The sequence below is a fragment of the Oncorhynchus mykiss genome, chromosome 14, assembly GCF_013265735.2.
Source record: "Oncorhynchus mykiss isolate Arlee chromosome 14, USDA_OmykA_1.1, whole genome shotgun sequence".
Lineage (NCBI taxonomy): Eukaryota > Metazoa > Chordata > Actinopteri > Salmoniformes > Salmonidae > Oncorhynchus > Oncorhynchus mykiss.
Genome location: NC_048578.1, coordinates 19,948,368 through 19,968,318, shown reverse-complemented (window position 1 = coordinate 19,968,318; position 19,951 = coordinate 19,948,368). Strand labels below are relative to the sequence as shown.

The window sequence follows — 19,951 nt, the reverse complement described above, 5'->3', positions numbered from 1 at the left end:
TGAAGGGTTCAGTTGTCTGCGACATCTAGCGAGTAGCTATGAGAGCATGGGGTAAATACACATTAGACTTTCAGATTTACAGGTTGAGATTATTTCCTCAGAAAATCCCCCTCAGAGTTTACAGGCAGCTTTCAAGTTTTCCTGAGAAACCATGTTTTAACGTCATCAGCAGTGATATAACTTTCTATCTGTTTCAGAGAAAACAAAGCTAGCAATTTCATTTTGTACATGTAATCGAATCTGTAATCTACTAATGTTTCCTGCATGTTCAGCCGTGCTTCCCTTTGTAATGCATCTACTGTAAAAACCATGTCTACTGTAAAAAAACATATGTCTACTGTAAAAAAACATATGACCTACAGAAATACTGCTTCCGTGTATGTTACATGTGACGTGGAATGTGGCATGTATTATTATTATTTTATTTTTATTTTTAAAATTGTGGCAAAGCAACAACACAGAGTTACATATAAACAAACGTACAGTCAATAACACAAAAGGAAATACAAATACAACAATCTATGTACAGTGTGTGCAAATGTAGAAGAGTAGGGAGGTAGGCAATAAATAGGTTATAGATGCAAAAATAATTACAATTTAGCATTAATACTGGAGTGATAGATGTGCAGATGATGATGTGCAGAGATACTGGGGGCGCAAAAGAGCAAGACGCAAAGTAATAATATGGGGATGAGGTATGCTATTCAGGTCGGGTGTGCTATTTACAGATTGACTGTGTACAGGTACTGTCACGCCCTGACCTTAGTTATCTTTGTTTTCTTTATTATTTTGGTTAAGTCAGGGTGTGACGAGGGTGGTATGTGTGTTTTTGTCTTGTCTAGGGTTTTTTGTATATCTATGGGGTTTTGGGATTGTCTAGGTAAATGTAGTGGACTGAATATGTTCCCGATCAGAGACAGCTGTTTATCGTTGTCTCTGATTGGGGATCATATTTAAGTAGCCATATTCCTTGGTCTTTTGTGGGTTATATTCTATGTTTAGTTGCCTGTTCTGCACTAGCCATATTGCTTCATGGTTAGTTTTGTTTAGTTCTGTTCAGTTCTGTTCAGTGTTCTCTCTTTTATTAAAGAGTTATGTTCGCTTACCACCCTGCGCCTTGGTCTCCTCATTATGATGACCGTGACAAAACAACCCACTAAGAAAGGACCAAGCAGCGTGCTAAAAAGTAGTGGACATCTTGGACCCGGGAGAAAGAGGAGTGCAGGACATCCTGGACCTGGGAGGAGGTAATGGCAGGGGACAAGACCCTGCCATGGAAGCAGGTGGAGATAGCACAGGAGGAACGACGTCGATATGAGGGTACACGACTGGCACGGATGCCCGAGAGGCAGCCCCAATATTTTTTTTTTTGGGGGACACGAGGAGATTGCATGAGTCAGGTCGGAGACCTGAGCCAACTCCTCGTGCTTACTGTGGGGAGTGTGTTACTGGTCAGACACTGTGTTATGCGGTGGAGCGCACGGTGTCTCCAGTGCGCTATTATAGCCCGGTGCGCTCTATTCTAGCTCCTCACATTGGCAGGGCTAGAATGAGCATCCAGCCAGGAAGGAGGGTGCCGGCTCAGTGCTCTTGGTCTCCAGTGTACCTCCTTGGACCAGGATATCCTGCGCCGGCTTTGCGTACTGTGTCTCCGGTGAGTCTGCACAGCCCAGTGCGTCCTGTGCCAGCACCCTGCATTTGCAGGGCGGAAATAAACATCCAGCCAGGACGGGTTGTGTCACCTCTACACCCCAGACCTCCAGTACGCCTCCACAGTCCATTACGTCCTGTGCCTGCTCACCGCACTCGCCCTGAGGTGTGTGTCACCAGCTCAGTACCACCAGTTGCGGCACCACGCACCAGGCCTCCAGTGCGCCTCCAGGGTCCAGTACGCTCTGTTCCTCCTCCCCGCACTCACCCTGACCGGAACCTCCAACGACGGGCCACAGTCCGGAGCCTCCAACGACGGGCCACAGTCCGGAGCCTCCAACGACGGGCCACAGTCCGGAGCCTCCAACGACGGGCCACAGTCCGGAGCCTCCAACGACGGTCCCCAGCCCGGAGCCTCCAACGACGGTCCCCAGCCCGGAGCCTCCAACGACGGTCCCCAGCCCGGGGTCTCCAGCGAGGGTCCCCAGCCCGGGGCCTACGGCGAGGATCCGCAGTCCAGAGCCTCCGACGATGATGATCCACGGGTCTGTGCTACAAGAGCGGACTCAGTGTAAAGAAGGGGGGCAGAGTCCAGAACCAGAGCCGCCAACGAGGTTAGATGCCCACCCAGACCCTCCCATATAGGGTTTAGGTTTGCTGCCGGGAGTCCGCACCTTTGGTGCTGTCACGCCCTGACCTTAGTTATCTTTGTTTTCTTTATTATTTTGGTTAAGTCAGGGTGTGACGAGGGTGGTATGTGTGTTTTTGTCTTGTCTAGGGTTTTTTGTATATCTATGGGGTTTTGGGATTGTCTAGGTAAATGTAGTGGACTGAATATGTTCCCGATCAGAGACAGCTGTTTATCGTTGTCTCTGATTGGGGATCATATTTAAGTAGCCATATTCCTTGGTCTTTTGTGGGTTGGGTTATATTCTATGTTTAGTTGCCTGTTCTGCACTAGCCATATTGCTTCATGGTTAGTTTTGTTTAGTTCTGTTCAGTTCTGTTCAGTGTTCTCTCTTTTATTAAAGAGTTATGTTCGCTTACCACCCTGCGCCTTGGTCTCCTCATTATGATGACCGTGACAAAACAACCCACCAAGAAAGGACCAAGCAGCGTGCTAAAAAGGAGTGGACATCTTGGACCCAGGAGAAAGAGGAGTGGAGGACATCCTGGACCTGGGAGGAGGTAATGGCAGGGGACAAGACCCTGCCATGGAAGCAGGTGGAGATAGCTGCTTCCATGGCAGGTCTCCTTGCCTGTAGTCAGTGTAAATGGATTTGTAGTTTATTAAGAACAATTTTAATACTTATGATTACCATTTGTTAACCAGCATGTTGTCCACTACTTACTCCCTGTGTTTGCTTTGATTGCACATCAAACATACTTTGTTGAACCAAACAAACTCAATATAGCACAAGATGGCCATGATGACAAGGGGAATGTTGTAGTGTAATCTGTGCCTGTTAGCACTTTGTAAGGGACAGATAATGGGGTTCATCATCACACGTTGAGTGTTAATCAGCGTCTCTAAAAGCAGCCACTGTCGCTGTCTGATATGAGTAACCCCCAAGCTCGAGAGGTTTGTCTAGCTGTGCCATGTGAAGAACTACTGCCAGCGAGACGGGGGCCATTGCATGACAACAGATCTGTCAGAGCTGCAGGAAATTGTGAATGTGGGTTTTTCTGAGACGCCCTGTTGCATGCTTTTCTTTGATGTGCAAAAAACAAAAAAAAAAAAGTGTTTTCACAAGAAGAGAAAGATAACTTTGCTCTGTTGTTCAGGGGCTTCCATTGTTGTTGTTAGATGACACTGTCCCATTAACACTCTGTGTGTTTCAAGTGGTTGGTCTGTTGCTAGAGGCCACTGGAGAAAGAGGAACAATGCAATGACTAATTGATGTTGAAAATATGAGCTCATTGTCTCTGTGTGAGCAAAGGGCCTGAATATAGTTATAGTGAATGCACTGTCTCAACTGTCACATAGTGCCCATGTCCCAAAATGAAGAGTATAGTTATACTGTGTATCCTCTTGAATAGCTACTGTTTGTTATTTATATTAAACCAGTATATATTATGCTGAATATTGTTTATTTATCCTTTTGTTCCTCAAACTTTTGTACAAACACACAAACATTTTGGCAACCTTCCATTCGAATGAAGAGAACTAAACTGGGGCATTCTCTTGTCATGTGGTTTACCAACCCTCCAAAATAACAGGCTACATCACCAACCCTCCAAAATAACAGCCTACATTACCAACCCTCCAAAATAACAGCCTACATTACCAACCCTCCAAAATAACAGCCTACATTACCAACCCCCCAAATTAACAGGCTACATGTAACACACGTCGACTTCCTGTTTTGTCTAATTCCACTTGGTAGGCATCCTAATGGTTGTTTTGTCCAACATGCAAGGTACACACGCAAATGTATACACATTTTCTTTATCCTCCATCGGTTGTTTTTTTGGGATGTTATTGGATCAAGGAAGAAGATGTCCTTGAACATTGATTTAGGACCATATTACCCTGTCCTTCAATCCTAACCATTATGGGATAGAAAATACCTAACCCTGTATCCGTGGTTAAGGACAACTGATCCTGCAACTCAAATGGATGGCCATGATTTGACAGACCTCTCTCCTTACAGAGCAGTCACATTGTATACCTCATCAAGAATCAACATGGATGGGTCGAGCAGGCTGCGTGATTCTGCTGTGGCAGGGATTTGCACTAGCCCAGCGGCTTCAGTTTCTAAATGTGTCATCTCGTGAAGGCTTTCACTTCCAGGGTTCAGGTCTGCTTTGACAGAAATACCGTGGGTGTTTTTGTAAAGCTGACTCAGTGCTGGAACTCCTAACCAGCACCTCTATCCTGTGTGGCTCAGTTGGTAGAGCATGGTGCATTCAACGCCAGGGTTTGATTCCCACGTGGGACCAGTACTAAAACATGTCTGCACTCACTACTCTAAGTTGCTCTGGATAAGAATGTCTGATAACATGACAACAAACAAACAAACAAAATATATATATATATATATATATATATATATATATATCTCAACACAACCTCAACTGGCACCTCTATATCAACACTACTCATCTTCTTCTGGCCAGAGATTGGGATGACTGTTACTCCTGGACAGTACTGTATGTTAGGGTAGGGTGTTACTCCTGGACAGTACTGTATGTTAGGGTAGGGTGTTACTCCTGGACAGTACTGTATGTTAGGGTAGGGTGTTACTCCTGGACAGTACTGTATGTTAGGGTAGGGTTTTACTCCTGGACAGTACTGTATGTTAGGGTAGGGTGTTACTCCTGGACAGTACTGTATGTTAGGGTAGGGTTTTACTCCTGGACAGTACTGTAGGGTGTTACTCCTGGACAGTACTGTATGTTAGGGTAGGGTTTTACTCCTGGACAGTACTGTATGTTAGGGTAAGGTTTTACTCCTGGACAGTACTGTATGTTAGGGTAGGGTTTTACTCCTGGACAGTACTGTATGTTAGGGTAGGGTTTTACTCCTGGACAGTACTGTATGTTAGGGTAGGGTTTTACTCCCGGACAGTACTGTATGTTAGGGTAGGGTGTTACTCCTGGACAGCACTGTATGTTAGGGTAGGGTTTTACTCCCGGACAGTACTGTATGTTAGGGTAGGGTTTTACTCCTGGACAGTACTGTATGTTAGGGTAGGGTTTTACTCCTGGACAGTACTGTATGTTAGGGTAGGGTTTTACTCCTGGACAGTACTGTATGTTAGGGTAGGGTGTTACTCCTGGACAGTACTGTATGTTAGGGTAGGGTTTTACTCCCGGACAGTACTGTATGTTAGGGTAGGGTGTTACTCCTGGACAGTACTGTATGTTAGGGTAGGGTTTTACTCCTGGACAGTACTGTATGTTAGGGTAGGGTTTTACTCCCGGACAGTACTGTATGTTAGGGTAGGGTTTTACTCCTGGACAGTACTGTATGTTGGTAGGGTGTTACTCCTGGACAGTACTGTGTCTCACAGTACAGACATTGCAATTTATTGCCCTGGCCACATCTGCAGTCCTCATGCCTCCTTGCAGCATGCCTAAGGCATGTTTACACAGATGAGCAGGTACCCTGGGCATCTTTCCTTTGGTGTTTTTCAGAATCAGTAGAAAGGCCTATTTAGTGTCCTAAGTTTTCATAACTGCGACCTTAATTGCCTACCGTCTGTAAGCTGTTAGTGTCTTAATGACCGTTCCACAGGTGTATGTTCATTAATTGTTTATGGTTCATTGAACAAGCATGGGAAACAGTGTTGAAACCCTTTACAATGAAGATCTGTGAAGTTATTTGGATTTTTACAAATTATCTTTGAAAGACAGGGTCCTGAAAGAGGCGAGTTTAGGTGTATCTGTGTCAAAGTCAACAATCAAGAGAAGACTTCCCCAGAGTAAATACAGAGGGTTTACCACAAGATGTAAACCATTGGTAAGCCTCAAAAACAGGAAGAACAGATTATAGTATGCCAAAAAACATCTAAATACGTCTACAGTTCTGCAACAACATCCTATGGACAGATGAGACAAAGATCAACTTGTACCAGAATGATGGGAAGAGAAGAGTATGGAGAAGGGAAGGAACTGCTCATGATCTAAAGCATACCACATCATCTAGGAAGCATGGTGGAGGTAGTGTTATGATGTGGGCATGTATGGCTGCCAATGGAACTGGTATTCATTGATGCTGTGACTTCTGACAAAGCAGCAGGATAAATTCTGAAGTGTTTAGGGCTATATTATCTGCTCAGATTCAGCCAAATGCTTCAAAAGTCATTGGACGGCCCTTCACAGTGCAGATGGACAGTGACCCGACGCATACTGCGAAAGCAGCCCAATACTTTTTTAAGGTAAAGAAGTGGAATGTTCTGCAATGGCCAAGTAAATCACCTGACATGAATACAATTGAGTGTGCATTTAACTTGCTGAAGGCAAAACGCCTCGAGAACAAGTAGGAACTTAAGACCGCTGCAGTAAAGGCCTGGCAGAGCATCACCAGGGAAGAAACCCAGCATCTGGTGTTGTCTATGCGCTCCAGACTTCAGGGAGTCATTGACTGCAAATGATTTGCAACCAAGTATTAAAACTCACAATTTAATTGATGATCAAATAAAATAAAATACGATTTTATTGGTCATATACACATGGTTAGCAGATGTTAATGGGAGTGTAGCGAAATGCTTGCGCTTCTAGTTCCAACAGTGCAGTAATATCTAACAAATAATCTAACAATTCTCAACAACTACCGAATGAGAATATGTACATATAAATATATGGATGAGCGATGATCGAGCGGCAGAGGCAAGGTGCATTAGATGGTATAAATTACAGTATATACACATGTGATATGAGTGTCAGTAAGAGTGTCCATGATTTATTCTGAATGTATTGATGGAGATAAAAGTTTGAGTGTTTTTTGCAGCCCGTTCCAGTCACCTTCTGCTGCGAACTGAATAGAGGAGCGACCCAGGGATGTGTTCTTTAGAGACTTTTAACAGAATGTGACTGGCAGAACATGCAAAGATGATTCATTTCTCCCACTCGGATAGATGGGATTTTTTTCTTGTTTTGTAATAGGCAAATATAGACCAGCATGAGAGGAAGGCAATCACTAGTTCTGCATTTTTGTCACGACGGGACATGCATCTTTACAAGAAAATGTTTTTTGAAATAATGGTCATCTCTGTTTTATATTAATTATCCCCTATGTTAGAGAAATTAGATTAGATCCATTACTTTTTCTGAATAGATCAACCATTACTCTTTGTGAACCTAGAGATGAATCATCTCTTTCACCGGTGGTGTAGAACCAAAAATCCTTGGACGACAGAAAGGTATTCAGAAAAGAAAAATAAATAAAATAAAAATACAAGCAAAGTTGAGTTTCTCTGGCAAACTCAAACCAAAGTGCCTACAGAAGTCTGCTTCTCCATTTCCTGTGTGGTCATGTGACTTCCTCTTAGTCTCTGGCTCCACTCTGTCAAACAGGAAGTCACTCTTTTTGTCTCTACTTTTTTGTCCTCTAGCAGTGACAACAGAGTGATAGGAGCCGCTGAAGTCTGCATTGGTACCCGTCTCTCCACTTTTGACCACAAAGAATTGCAGGAGGAACCATAGAGGAACAATGTTACGGCGAAAACCTTCCAACGCCTCAGAGAAGGAGCAGGTGCTGGAGAAGGTGCAGAAGGAGAAGGTGCAGAAGAAGAAGGTGAGGAGGTTTGGGTTGTCTGTGTCTGTCTGTCTGTGAGTGATGATGATACGAAGTGCAATGACAAGAGGAGAAGGGCTGTGTGCACACTGCAAAAAGGGCTTTGGACTCCGATGTCTCAAAAACGCATAGGCCTATTTATTTGTCCAAATGAGAAGTGAACAAGTGAAATAAGTACATTGTGTGAAAATATGTGATAGAACAAGATAGAGCAACGCAAAGTGTCCATCTTGCTGATGAATGAACACGGCGTGGAGAGTAATTTAGAAGAGTGCTACTTTCTCTGGTTCATCCCATTATACTGGACTAACCCCAACATTGAGATACACCTCTTAGCCTATTGCCTATATGGGCTGCAAAGACTGACAGGATGTTCTACACAGGCTTAGAGGAAGAAACCTTTGTGGTGACCTGAAAAAAACATTCTAAAACCTAGAACTGAAATAGATGGAAGCCTTGGTTGTCAGGGTTAAAAACATGAAATAATGCTTCTCACGGCACAACACGTTAGTTCCTCTCTAATATTGCTGTATGATTCATTGCTGTTGGCCTTGGACATATACGCTAAGTTCAGTTTGAGTCAGAGTTTCGTGGCTTCATGTTCTAAAGCTCTACTGGCTTGGTTGGGTAACAGCTAACCTCCTACGCTTAACCAGTGCCCTTGTTTTCCATCCGCAACCCATGTTCCACGCTCCTATCCAGGTTTCATTATAACACACCTCATTACCTTAATGCCATTGCTCCTCCTCACCACCACATGCGATAGTTTGTGATTATAATCAGTCCTGGATGAGAAAGGTCAACTGTATAGATTCAGGAGCAGAGACACTGTAGAGTCAATGTACCTGAAACATGGGCTTTAGTGTGTTTTGAGGCCTGAGAAGGCAAATGATTTGCTCCTCAGCAAGATCACCTAATGGACATTAGATTATACTAATGCCTATCATTTTAAACTTAAAACTCTCTTCTCTGAGTGGTTGTTCCCCTCCTTTGGTTCAGTGGTTTGATTAGTATGTAGTCTTCTCACAGCCACCAAGGCTGTCTAGACATCTACAGCGATTAGCTGCCAACAGTTGGCCAACATGTACCCACTTCCTGTGGGTTTTAACTAGGGGCAAGAAGGAGAGGTGAAGATAGGCCATGGCCTCATGTGTAAAGTAATGGCTGCATATCCCTATAGGGAACTGCAACAATGAAAAATGTTGGACAGCAACAAGTACAGTATCAAATTGAGACCAAATCATATGTGTAATTACTCCAAGTTGGAGTATACAGTTGGGAATATTTAAAATTCATAACTGAAGTGTAGAATCAGAGATGTCAAGGCAAAAGAAGAGGTTTGTTGAAATGCATTGGAGAGATTAGAGGCATAGAGCAAATAAAAGCATACTAGGCTCCAACACAGGCTAGGCTCCAACACAGGCTAGGCTCCAACACAGGCTAGGCTCCAACACAGGCTAGGCTCCAACACAGGCTAGGCTCCAACACAGGCTAGGCTCCAACACAGGCTAGGCTCCAACACAGGCTAGGCTCCAACACAGGCTAGGCTCCAACACAGGCTAGGCTCCAACACAGACTAGGCTCCAACACAGACTAGGCTCCAACACAGACTAGGCTCCAACACAGACTAGGCTCCAACACAGACTAGGCTCCAACACAGACTAGGCTCCAACACAGACTAGGCTCCAACACAGACTAGGCTCCAACACAGACTAGGCTCCAACACAGACTAGGCTCCAACACAGACTAGGCTCCAACACAGACTAGGCTACAACACAATATACCTGACTTCAGCTTTTATCTTTGCCATATAACGGTTGTTTGATCATTTGAGAACAGTATTCCATAATGTTATCGATCTGTGTCTAGGCTTTTTATATCTGCGTAAGCAGTGGGTCATTCTACATATCCCATAATATATAACTACATATCCCATAATATATAACTACATATCCCATGACGACCAGCCGAGCTAGCATTATGACTAAGGCTGTCTGATGTAGAGATGTATTCTGTGAATCTCTACAGATAAGGACATGATACCAGGTATAGTGAAACATCAGTGTGATAGCACCTATCTCAGGATGCAAACAATAGACTAGACTTTTGTCTCTCTCTCTCTCCCTGCACACAGCTGTTTCAAATGTTTTGAGGACTAATAATCAGATACATTTAGTTGGATCTAGGCTCTCCATAAAATAAGAGGAAATGTTTTTGTTAAGTTCTCATTTAATAAACCTGATGATACAGAGTTTGTGTTGTTGCTACAAAAATGTAAAACATTTAAAGTATTGTCATTACTGTAAGTGGTTAACAGTAGGCCTAAGCAGTCACCCAGGCCTAAACCCCCAAAGAAGCCTAAACAGTAAGCCAGGCCTAAACAGTAAGCCAGGCCTAAACAGTAAGCCAGGCCTAAACAGTAAGCCAGGCCTAAACGGCAACAAGGCCTAAACCCCCAGAGAGCAGTGACAGTAACCCAGGTCACAGTGACATCTTGGCTCTGTATTTTAGACATCATGCCGATATTCTATCTTCTCCTGGCTCATTGCCTCTTATCCCAACTGTCTCTGTGAAGTTTACTAGAAGAACTCTCTGGGTGCCTAGATATCTTATAGGCTTAAGACTTTAAGACGTGACCTGTATGTTGAGAGGGTCTTCTGTTATGACACAAATGTGTTTCTCTGGGTCTCCTCTACATGAGTTTTCTGTGTATTTCTCTGGGTCTCCTCTACATGAGTCTTCTGTGTATTTCTCTGGGTCTCCTCTACATGAGTCTTCTGTGTTTTTCTCTGGGTCTCCTCTACATGAGTCCTCTGTGTATTTCTCTGGGTCTCCTCTACATGAGTCTTCTGTGTATTTCTCTGGGACTCCTCTACATGAGTCTTCTGTGTATTTCTCTGGGTCTCCTCTACATGAGTCCTCTGTGTATTTCTCTGGGTCTCCTCTACATGAGTCCTCTGTGTATTTCTCTCTGTCTCCACAGCTCACCCTGCAGAGGTCCAGCAGCTTCAAGGACTTCATGAAGCCCAAGTCCCCTGTAGTGCTGGACAAGGAGTTCAATTTGGACTACACAGTAAGTTTACAGTGTGACTGACTGGTTTTGAATTCGGGTCTCCACTACGCTGTGTCAGCGTGCGGAGCTAAAGCCTAGGCATTACCTTGGGAAGCTAATGCAATTCTTCAGGGCTCAGACAAGGTTATTCATCACACGAGCATGGTTCACCAAACTACCTCTGTTACAAACAAAAGCCTCTGTTGTCTTCCATTAGCAGCCAAACGTAATCACAGTTCCATCATGTAACAGTTTAATACCAACCATTGATTATGGAAATACATAGTTTGTTTCAGTCTCTCTGTTTACTGAAATTCTAAAAGTGGTTGTTCCTCGACGGGGGACATACTGCTTTCATCCATACCCACATTCACCGCACACTGTCTATTTAATGAACACAAAGGGCAAACTCACGAAAGTGTTTGAATCTTTAACCATGAAGGAAGTTTGCAGTTTATGCTTCCCAAAATTGCCCAAAACAAAGACCTGTCAAACAACCAATAGCCAAGCTCTGTACTTCCTCACTTTCACATTGATGACAATAACATCAAATTGAAATAGACAGCACTGTTATTTTGCTACTGTAGTTTTACAAACCGTATGACTGGAAGTTGGAAGACAGAGACAGCAGTTAAGAAGAAGTTTTCGACAAACAAGGAGAGGAAGTTCACAGAAGATGAAGCTTAGAATTGTGTGTAAACGTCGAGAGACGGGACTGAAATAAACAAGCAGGATGGTCTCTGTGAAGTCAAGCAGGGAACTTATGGCTGCTGTCTTCGAGACAGTCTGGTTCTTCACAGTGGGATCCATTCACTACAGTTAATGACATCTCCAGAACCTATCGGTTCCATTAACTGTGAGGGACATGGTTTAATTATGAGATATCGACCCACGTGCTGCTCCTATGATTTTGTTTAGGGATTATTTTGTTCCAGTCCTGTCTTTCTGTGCACAAGCATGTATAGTGTGTGTATGGTATGTGTTTGTGTGCATGTGCTCGTGTGTGTGTGTACAAATGCATGCCAGCGTGAGAGAGTATGTCTCTATTTGCTCTATGTATGTGAGAAATCTGTAGTATTTGTTTACAGCACATGTGGTCTGTTATAATGAAGTTGGGGCTGAAGGCTTCCATGTTAACTACACAGCCGTACTGTCTGATTGTAGCCCTGTGAGGAGGAGTTAGTATAACTCACTGTGGTGCTGACTGTACCATGTGTTATGTTCTGCTCTGTTCTACACTGTTCTGCTCTGCTCTGTTCTACTCTGTTTTGCTCTCCTCTGTTCTGTTATGTTCTACTCTGCTCTGTTCTACTCTGTTCTGTTCTCTCACCAACACAGCTCCTTCAGGTCAAAATGTTCTGGCCTGCTGCCAGTGACACACACAAGCTTTCATCACAGCCAAGCTTTACTGGAAGCACTTTCACCGACAGTGTCCCAATCACCGATTCACGTCACACATTGCAGTGTGTGTGTGTGTGTGTGTGTGTGTGTGTGTGTGTGTGTGTGAATCGCTAGCATGCGTGCGTGTGAACCACTAGAGCACATCCCCACACAAGTTACTGTGATAACTTTAATTTTAGCGAATAAAAACACTTAGGTTAGGTGACCCTGTGCACTTAATTTGTGTCTGAGAATTCACAATTCTTGTGATCCTACACAGATAACAGCAGTGCACATCACCCCCCACCTTATAAAAATTAACTTAAGTAGATGTTGAAATGGTAACCAAAAGTAACCCTCTAGGTGCCGGAGGATGTGTCTGAGGAGGAGGCAGTGAAGAGTGGCAGTAAGCAGGGGAAGAAGTCGTGGCGTAACGTCATCTCACGCACCATGACCCGTAAAACCTCCAAGAGGGTACAGAAGGCTCTGGCAGAGGGGGTAAGTGTAGGGTGATGTATTATGGGTAATGTAGTACATCTGGTTTGGTCTTAGCAAAGAATGTTCCAAAGCTAACATCAGGTAGGTGGAGTACAGCGATGACCAGAAGTTACTTTTTCATAACAGGTTAGGAGAATTAAAGTGGTAGTTTACAAGAATTAGGTTAAGGTTAGGAAAAGGGTTAGGGTGAGCTAAAATGGTCACCTGTTATGAAAAGTAATCTAGTCATAACCCTAACATCGTGGGTAGGTCTTCTTACCAAAGAAATCATCATAACTGACCTGTTGTCTACAAAAATGACAATTATATTGTAAATATGAACATAATGTATGATTGCACAATTCATTTATATTCAAATATAGTTTTAAATGTGTGAAATAAAAAAACAAAATTTTAGGCATAGATATTTAGTTTAACCCTGAAAATGACAGACACTTCATTTGAGTGATCATGGATATATCTACATATCGATCCAATTTCAATCAAATTGATTTATAAAGTCCTTTTAACATCAGCCGATGTCACAAAGAGCTATACAGAAACCCAGCCTAAAACCCCAAACAGCAAACAATGCTGTACCATGTTCATCTGTACAAACAATAGTACTCAAGTATAAATCCCACGGGACCACACAGCCATCATTCCGCTCAGGAAGGAGACGCGTTCTGTCTCCTATAGATGAACGTACTTTGGTGCAAAAAGTGAAAATCAATCGCAGAACAACAGCAAAGGACCTTGTGAAGATGCTGGAGGAAACAAGTACAAAGTATCTATATCCACAGTAAAACGAGTCCTATATCGACATAACATGAAAGGCTGCTCAGCAAGGAAGAAGCCACAGCTCCAAAACCGCCATAAAAAAAGCCAGACTACGGTTTGCAACTACACATGGGGACAAAGATCTTACTTTTTGGAGAAATGTCCTCTGGTCCTCTAATTAAACCAAAATAGAACTGTTTGGCCATAATGACCATCATTATGTTTGGAGGCAAAAGGGGGAGGCTTGCAAGCAAAATAACACCATCCCAACTGTGAAGCACGGGGGGGGGGGGGGGGGGGGGCAGCAGCATCATGTAGTGAGGGTGCTTTGCTGAAGGAGTGACTGGTGCACTTCACAAACATATGGCATCATGAGGAAGGAAAAATATGGATATATAGAAGCAACATCTCAAGACATCAGTCAGGAAGTTATAGCTTGGTCGCAAATGGGTCTTCCAAATGGACAATGACCCCAAGCATACTTCCTAAGTTGTGGCAAAACGGCTTAAGGACAACAAAGTCAAGGTATTGGAGTGGCCATCACAAAGCCTCAACCCCATAGAAAATGTGTGGGCAGAACTGAAAAAGAGTGTGCGAGCAAGGAGGCCTACAAACCTGACTCAGTTACACCAGCTCTGCCAGGAGGAATGGGCCAAAATTCACCCAACTTATTGTTGGAAACTTGTGGAAGGCTACCCAAAACATTTGACCCAAGTTAAACAATTTAAAGGCAATGCTACCAAATACTAATTGAGTGTATGTAAACTTCTGACCCACTGGGAAGTTGATGAAAGAAATAGAAGCTGAAAAACCATTCTCTACTGTTATTCTGACATTTCACATTCTTAAAATAAAGTGGTGATCCTAACTGACCTAAGACAGGACATTTTTACTAGGATTAAATGTCAGGAATTGTGAAAAACTGAGTTTAAATGTACTTGGCCAGACTCAATGTAAACTTCTGACTTCGCACTGTACATGTATCAGTACCTCTTTTTCCTGAACATTTTCAAAAGGTTGACAATGTCTCCCCCTAGTGGTCACATTCAAACAGCACCCAAAAAGGTTCAGACTTTCACAGCTTCAAGATGTTCTACCATATGAGGCCACACTACAGCAAGTCTACTTTGGAGACTTTTCTGATGTAAGGCCCTCAGTTGTCAAGCTGTCTGTATATGTACTACAGACTAATTTTATGGCCATATATATATATATATATAACAAAATATATGTATATTGTATAATGAATATACAGTATGTCTGTGGTTAGGGCAAATGTTGACCTGAATGCACTGTCTGTTGTTGAACACTAATCAATATCCTCTATGTACAGGGGGAAAGTGGTGAGGAGGGCTCCCCGTCCCCCACCACAGACTGGATGCCAGACCTGACAGCAGGCAATAGGACCTCCGTGTGCTCCACAGGCTCAGAGGACACCATCTACAGCCCCCTCTCTCGCCAGCTCTCTGGGTGTAAACAAAAACATATTTTATTGAACCTGTCTAACAAGTCAAGTACATAAAGCTAACCCCCACTACATTTAAATCAGAAGCCCATAGTAGATATGAATTTTAATCATAGACATGTCCAGGGTTGCTGGGCGCTCCCATTACCAATCATGGCACAACCACAAGCTTGGGAATATTAGAATGGTATGGCTAAAAGTTTTGAGTATAGTTCAGCTTCTTATTTTCAGGGAAACCCTTCATGGGACTATAAGGCTGTTAGACAAGCTGACAATGCCTGCGATTGTCTGTCTATGCGTGCTGCAGGTGGGGACCGCCAGAGCCTAGACAGTGGCTACAGCCAGAGAGACAGCATGAGGCTGGAGGAGTCCAGTCCTCCCTACACAGGCCCCTTCTGTGGTCGCGCCCGCGTCCACACAGACTTCATCCCCAGCCCCTACGACATTGAGTCCCTCAAGCTCCAAGTAAGTAGACTGCTTTAACCAGATTTAAGTATGCCTCAGCATTTATACTAGTTTAACCAGACTGAAGGTACACTCAGCATTTATACTAGTTTAACCAGACTGAAGGTACACTCAGCATTTATACTGGTTCAGGCAGACTACCAAGTAAGACCCTCCCTAGGGAACTTGTTAACAGATTGTGAAATAAAAGAATGGTTCCTTAATCATTATCCATGGCTGACTCTCTGTAGGAGCCAATCTTACTGAGCGCTGATCAGATTAGACATATCACATAATTACAGTAGTATTGCAGTAGCTCAGTGAAGAATACAATTACAGTAGTATTATAGTAGCTCAGTGAAGTATACAATTAAAGTAGCTCAGTGAGGTGTACAATTACTGTAGTATTGCCAGCAGCATACCACCCTGCATCCCACTGCTGGCTTGCTTCTGAAGCTGGAAGTGGTGTTGGAGGGTCAGTAGGAGGCACTCTTTCCTCTGGTCTAAAAAATATCCCAATGACATTGCCCTTTGTAGGGTACAATTACAGTAGTATTATAGTAGCTCAGTGAAGTATACAATTACTGTAGTATTAGAGTAGCTCAGTGAAGTATAGAGTGACCTATACCACAAATGTATGTGATCTTATAGCATGTAACTCAAATCAAATCAAAGTTTATTTGTCACATGCTCCGAATACAACAAGTGTAGACCTTACAGTGAAATGCTTACTTACAGGCTCTAACCAATAGTACAAAAAAAGGTATTAGGTGAACAATGGGTAAGTAAAGGAATAAAACAACAGGCTATAAAAGTAGCGAGGTTACATACATACCGGTTAGTCAGGCTGATTGAGGTAGTATGTACATGTAGTTATGGTTAAAGTGACTATGTATATATGATGAACAGAGTAGCAGTAGCGTAAAAGAGAGTGTTGGTGGGTGGGACACTATGCAGATAGCCCGGTTAGCCAATGTGCGGGAGCACTGGTTGGTCGGCCCAATTGAGGTAGTATGTATAGTTAAAGTGACTGTGCATATATGAAAAACAGAGAGTAGCAGCAACGTAAAAAGAGGGGTTGGGAGGTACATAACGCAAACAGCCATTTGATTACCTGTTCAGGAGTCTTATGGCTTGGGGGTAAAAACTGTTGAGAAGCCTTTTTGTCCTAGACTTGGCACTCCGGTACTGCTTGCCATGCGGTAGTAGAGAGAACAGTCTATGACTGGGGTGGCTGGGGTCTTTGACAATTTTTAGGGCCTTCCTCTGACACCACCTGGTGTTGAGGTCCTGGATGGCAGGCAGCTTAGCCCCTGTGATGTACTGGGCCCCGTACGCACTACCCTCTGTAGGGCTTTGCGGTCAGAGGCCGTGATGCAACCTGCTCTCGATGTTGCAGCTGTAGAACCTTTTGAGGATCGATGTTGCAGCTGTAGAACCTTTTGAGGATCCATGCCAAATCCTTTTAGTTTCCTGAGGGGGAATAGGCTTTGTCGTGCCCTCTTCACGATTGTTTTGGTGTGTCTGGACCATTCTAGTTTGTCATTGATGTGGACACCAAGGAACTTGAAGTTCTCAACCTGCTCCACTACAGCCCTGTCGATGAGAATGGGGGTGTGCTCGGTCCTCCAGTCCACAATCATCTCCTTAGTCTTGGTTACGTTGAGGGATAGGTTGTTATTCTGGCACCACCCGGCCCGGTCTCTGACCTCCTCCCTATAGGCTGTCTCGTCGTTGTCGGTGATCAGGTCTACCATTGTTGTGTCGTCTGCAAACTTAATGATGGTGTTGAAGTCGTGCCAGATCATGTTTGGATGGAGGTAGTCATCATTCACTGTTTATGTAACTGGAATGCAGATCGTGTTTGGATGGAGGTAGTCATCATTCACTGTTTATGTAACTGCAGATCGTGTTTGGATGGAGGTAGTCATCATTCACTGTTTATGTAACTGGAATGCAGATCGTGTTTGGATGGAGGTAGTCATCATTCACTGTTTATGTAACTACAGATCGTGTTTGGATGGAGGTAGTCATCATTCACTGTTTATGTAACTGGAATGCAGATCGTGTTTGGATGGAGGTAGTCATCATTCACTGTTTATGTAACTGGAATGCAGATCGTGTTTGGATGGAGGTAGTCATCATTCACTGTTTCTCCTGCAGAAAGGTGACATCATCCAGATAATTGAGAAAGACCCTGTGGGCACATGGACGGGGAAGCTCAACAACAAGGTGGGCACCTTTAAGTTCATCTACGTCAACATCCTACCGGACGAGACCACACCGCCCATGAGGAAGAGGTGCTCCGGCAAGAACCGCCGCTCCATGGCCAAAGACAAGCCCCAGACCCTGGAGGAAGTTCTGGAGAGGATCGGTCTCACCGTAAGACAATCATATCCTCTTAATCTCAGAGATTCAAATAGACAGGTGGCTTAGAGAACGCAATCAAAGAGCAATCATTACTAACTTGGATCAGTTGAGTTGGGAAGAGTTTAAACACTGAGAGCTGTATAAAGACCTTAGTGAAATTGGATAAATACCTGACCACGCATCTCACATAATTGCAATTCATTCGAAGCACTCATAATTCCCTGTCAATTAACCTTTCTTTTGGATTTTGTGTAATGCTAATGCTAATGTGATGCTTCTCCCTGTCGTTCAGGAGCTGGGCTCTTTGCTGTCTATGCATGGCTTCCAGAGCCTGGAGGACTTTAGCGGACTGAAGGAGTCCCACCTCAATGAGCTCAACATCACAGATGCTGAACAACGTACAAAGATCCTGACTGCTACTGAGCTGCTGCGTGAATGTAGGTCCACTATCCATTCCATATAACAACGTACTCGCACTATAGGAGGCCCATGATCACACATAAACACACCTACAGGAGGCCCACCACACACAGATTATTTACTGCAGCTAGTCGATGCAATAATGTACTTGAAATCAGTCAGCAATTTGTATATATTTATTTGTATATACAGTCAATTTTACCTTCTACTTGGGAGCCTCCCTCATAGCCTCTCATGTGGTACTTCAAGATGTAATGTAATGCAGGACATTTTCAGCAGGGCCTAGAAGGGTACTCTTTTCTCTGTACAGTGCTATCACCAGCTTTCTCTCCTTTCCGGGAAAACTGTTAGCTAATTAGCTTAATATTATGAGGCTCACTGTACAGTAATGGTACAACATTCCGCTCACATTTTCTCGTTGTGCTCATTGGCCTGTAGGAAACCCCATTTGGCCCTCAGAAACACTTTTGATATGGAAGCTCTCTTTCCTCCAGCCAGATCATTAGCCCTCATTTAAACACCTTTCTCTAGCTGTTTCCTCTGCTTGGAACATAACCACTTGGTTGGCCCTTAGCCTGAGGGGCTAGCAGCTCCGACATGCTTCCCTGTTCTAATTACATACACTATGGCCAGGATTCAAACAAACCACACTGCACTGACCGCTCTGCACTTGACTTTTAAAGGCAATTTAAAAGTCAAGTCAAAACGTTAGAGGCACATACTGAAATAATGGCATTTGTACCAACACTTGAGGTGATGGTTGTCCTGTCTTTGTCCCTCTCAGCGGATGATGAGTCTGAGCCAGAGGAGGAGGTAAGTAGCGTTGAGGAGAAGGGTGATGTACCCAGGGACTCGGGCTGCTTCGAGAGCACAGAAAACCTGGAGAACGGGCGCCATGAACCAGAGGGAGAGCCAGGTACAGAGCAGAAGTCTAACCAGGAGCCAGAGCAGCACCAGGTTGAAGAGGGGCAGCTGAGTTCTGTTGAGGAGCAACTGCAGGAGCTTACAGTGGACGTGGTGGTCACCTGAAAACTGAAGAGAGGCTCTGGAATTGATGAGCCTTGGTTGGTTGACTGTACTGATGGACATTTTATCAAAAGCCAACGACAATTGGTTGATTGATTCAAACTATCAGGATAGAGTGATAGTCAGGATTAAGCCATATATATTGAGAGGGAGTGTCTTTTCATTTGTGGCCTGCACACTTTTAAAACAAAGGTCACAAGGCAGCAGCCGGAGCTTCACCAGTAACTATTGGAAATGTTTTGGAAGAATACAAGACTTTTGAAAGCTTGGTGTGGTCAAGCTGTAAATATGAATTGATTGCGCAAGTGTCATCCTTTTCACTGATACCATGTCATTTGAGCAGGCCTGAGAGGATTTTGTATAAACTCAGAGCCTTCTTGTCATCTTTCCAGGCTACTATTAGACCTTAGTGAGGACATACAAATTGTAATATTCTTCAATGTGTTTTTGACCTGATATGGTCACGTATTTCATATTCCCATCAACGGATAGGTAGGAAATATACATTTTCTGTAACTTTTTAAAAAATCCTTTATTCTGTCAAGTTCTCTGTTCATTTTTAACATTTTAATTGTGTTGTAATGTTTTTTTGCATTCATGTTTTTTCATCCGTTATTTGGGAAATAAACTGAAATAAAACCATCAA

At 43.6% G+C, this 19,951-nt stretch overlaps 1 protein-coding gene across 1 annotated transcript; it reads left to right on the top strand.

Annotated features, from left to right (window-relative positions):
• The first annotated feature begins 7,618 nt into the window (after window positions 1-7,618).
• Window positions 7,619-19,951, top strand: LOC110488960 (SAM and SH3 domain-containing protein 3). Its single transcript, XM_036943125.1, has 8 exons — window positions 7,619-7,891; window positions 10,875-10,964; window positions 12,687-12,821; window positions 14,914-15,052; window positions 15,353-15,510; window positions 17,653-17,871; window positions 18,152-18,296; window positions 19,064-19,951. The coding sequence occupies exons 1-8, from the start codon at window positions 7,808-7,810 to the stop codon at window positions 19,306-19,308; spliced, it is 1,215 nt and encodes a 404-aa protein (XP_036799020.1). The 5' UTR covers window positions 7,619-7,807; the 3' UTR covers window positions 19,309-19,951.

Coding starts and splice junctions, on each gene's coding strand:
- LOC110488960 (XM_036943125.1), top strand. CDS start 7,808: ATGTTACGGCGAAAACCTTCCAACGCCTCAGAGAAGGAGCAGGTGCTG. Junction 15,511..17,652: donor TTGAGTCCCTCAAGCTCCAA/GTAAGTAGACTG, acceptor TTTCTCCTGCAG/AAAGGTGACATCATCCAGAT. Junction 17,872..18,151: donor TGGAGAGGATCGGTCTCACC/GTAAGACAATCA, acceptor CCTGTCGTTCAG/GAGCTGGGCTCTTTGCTGTC.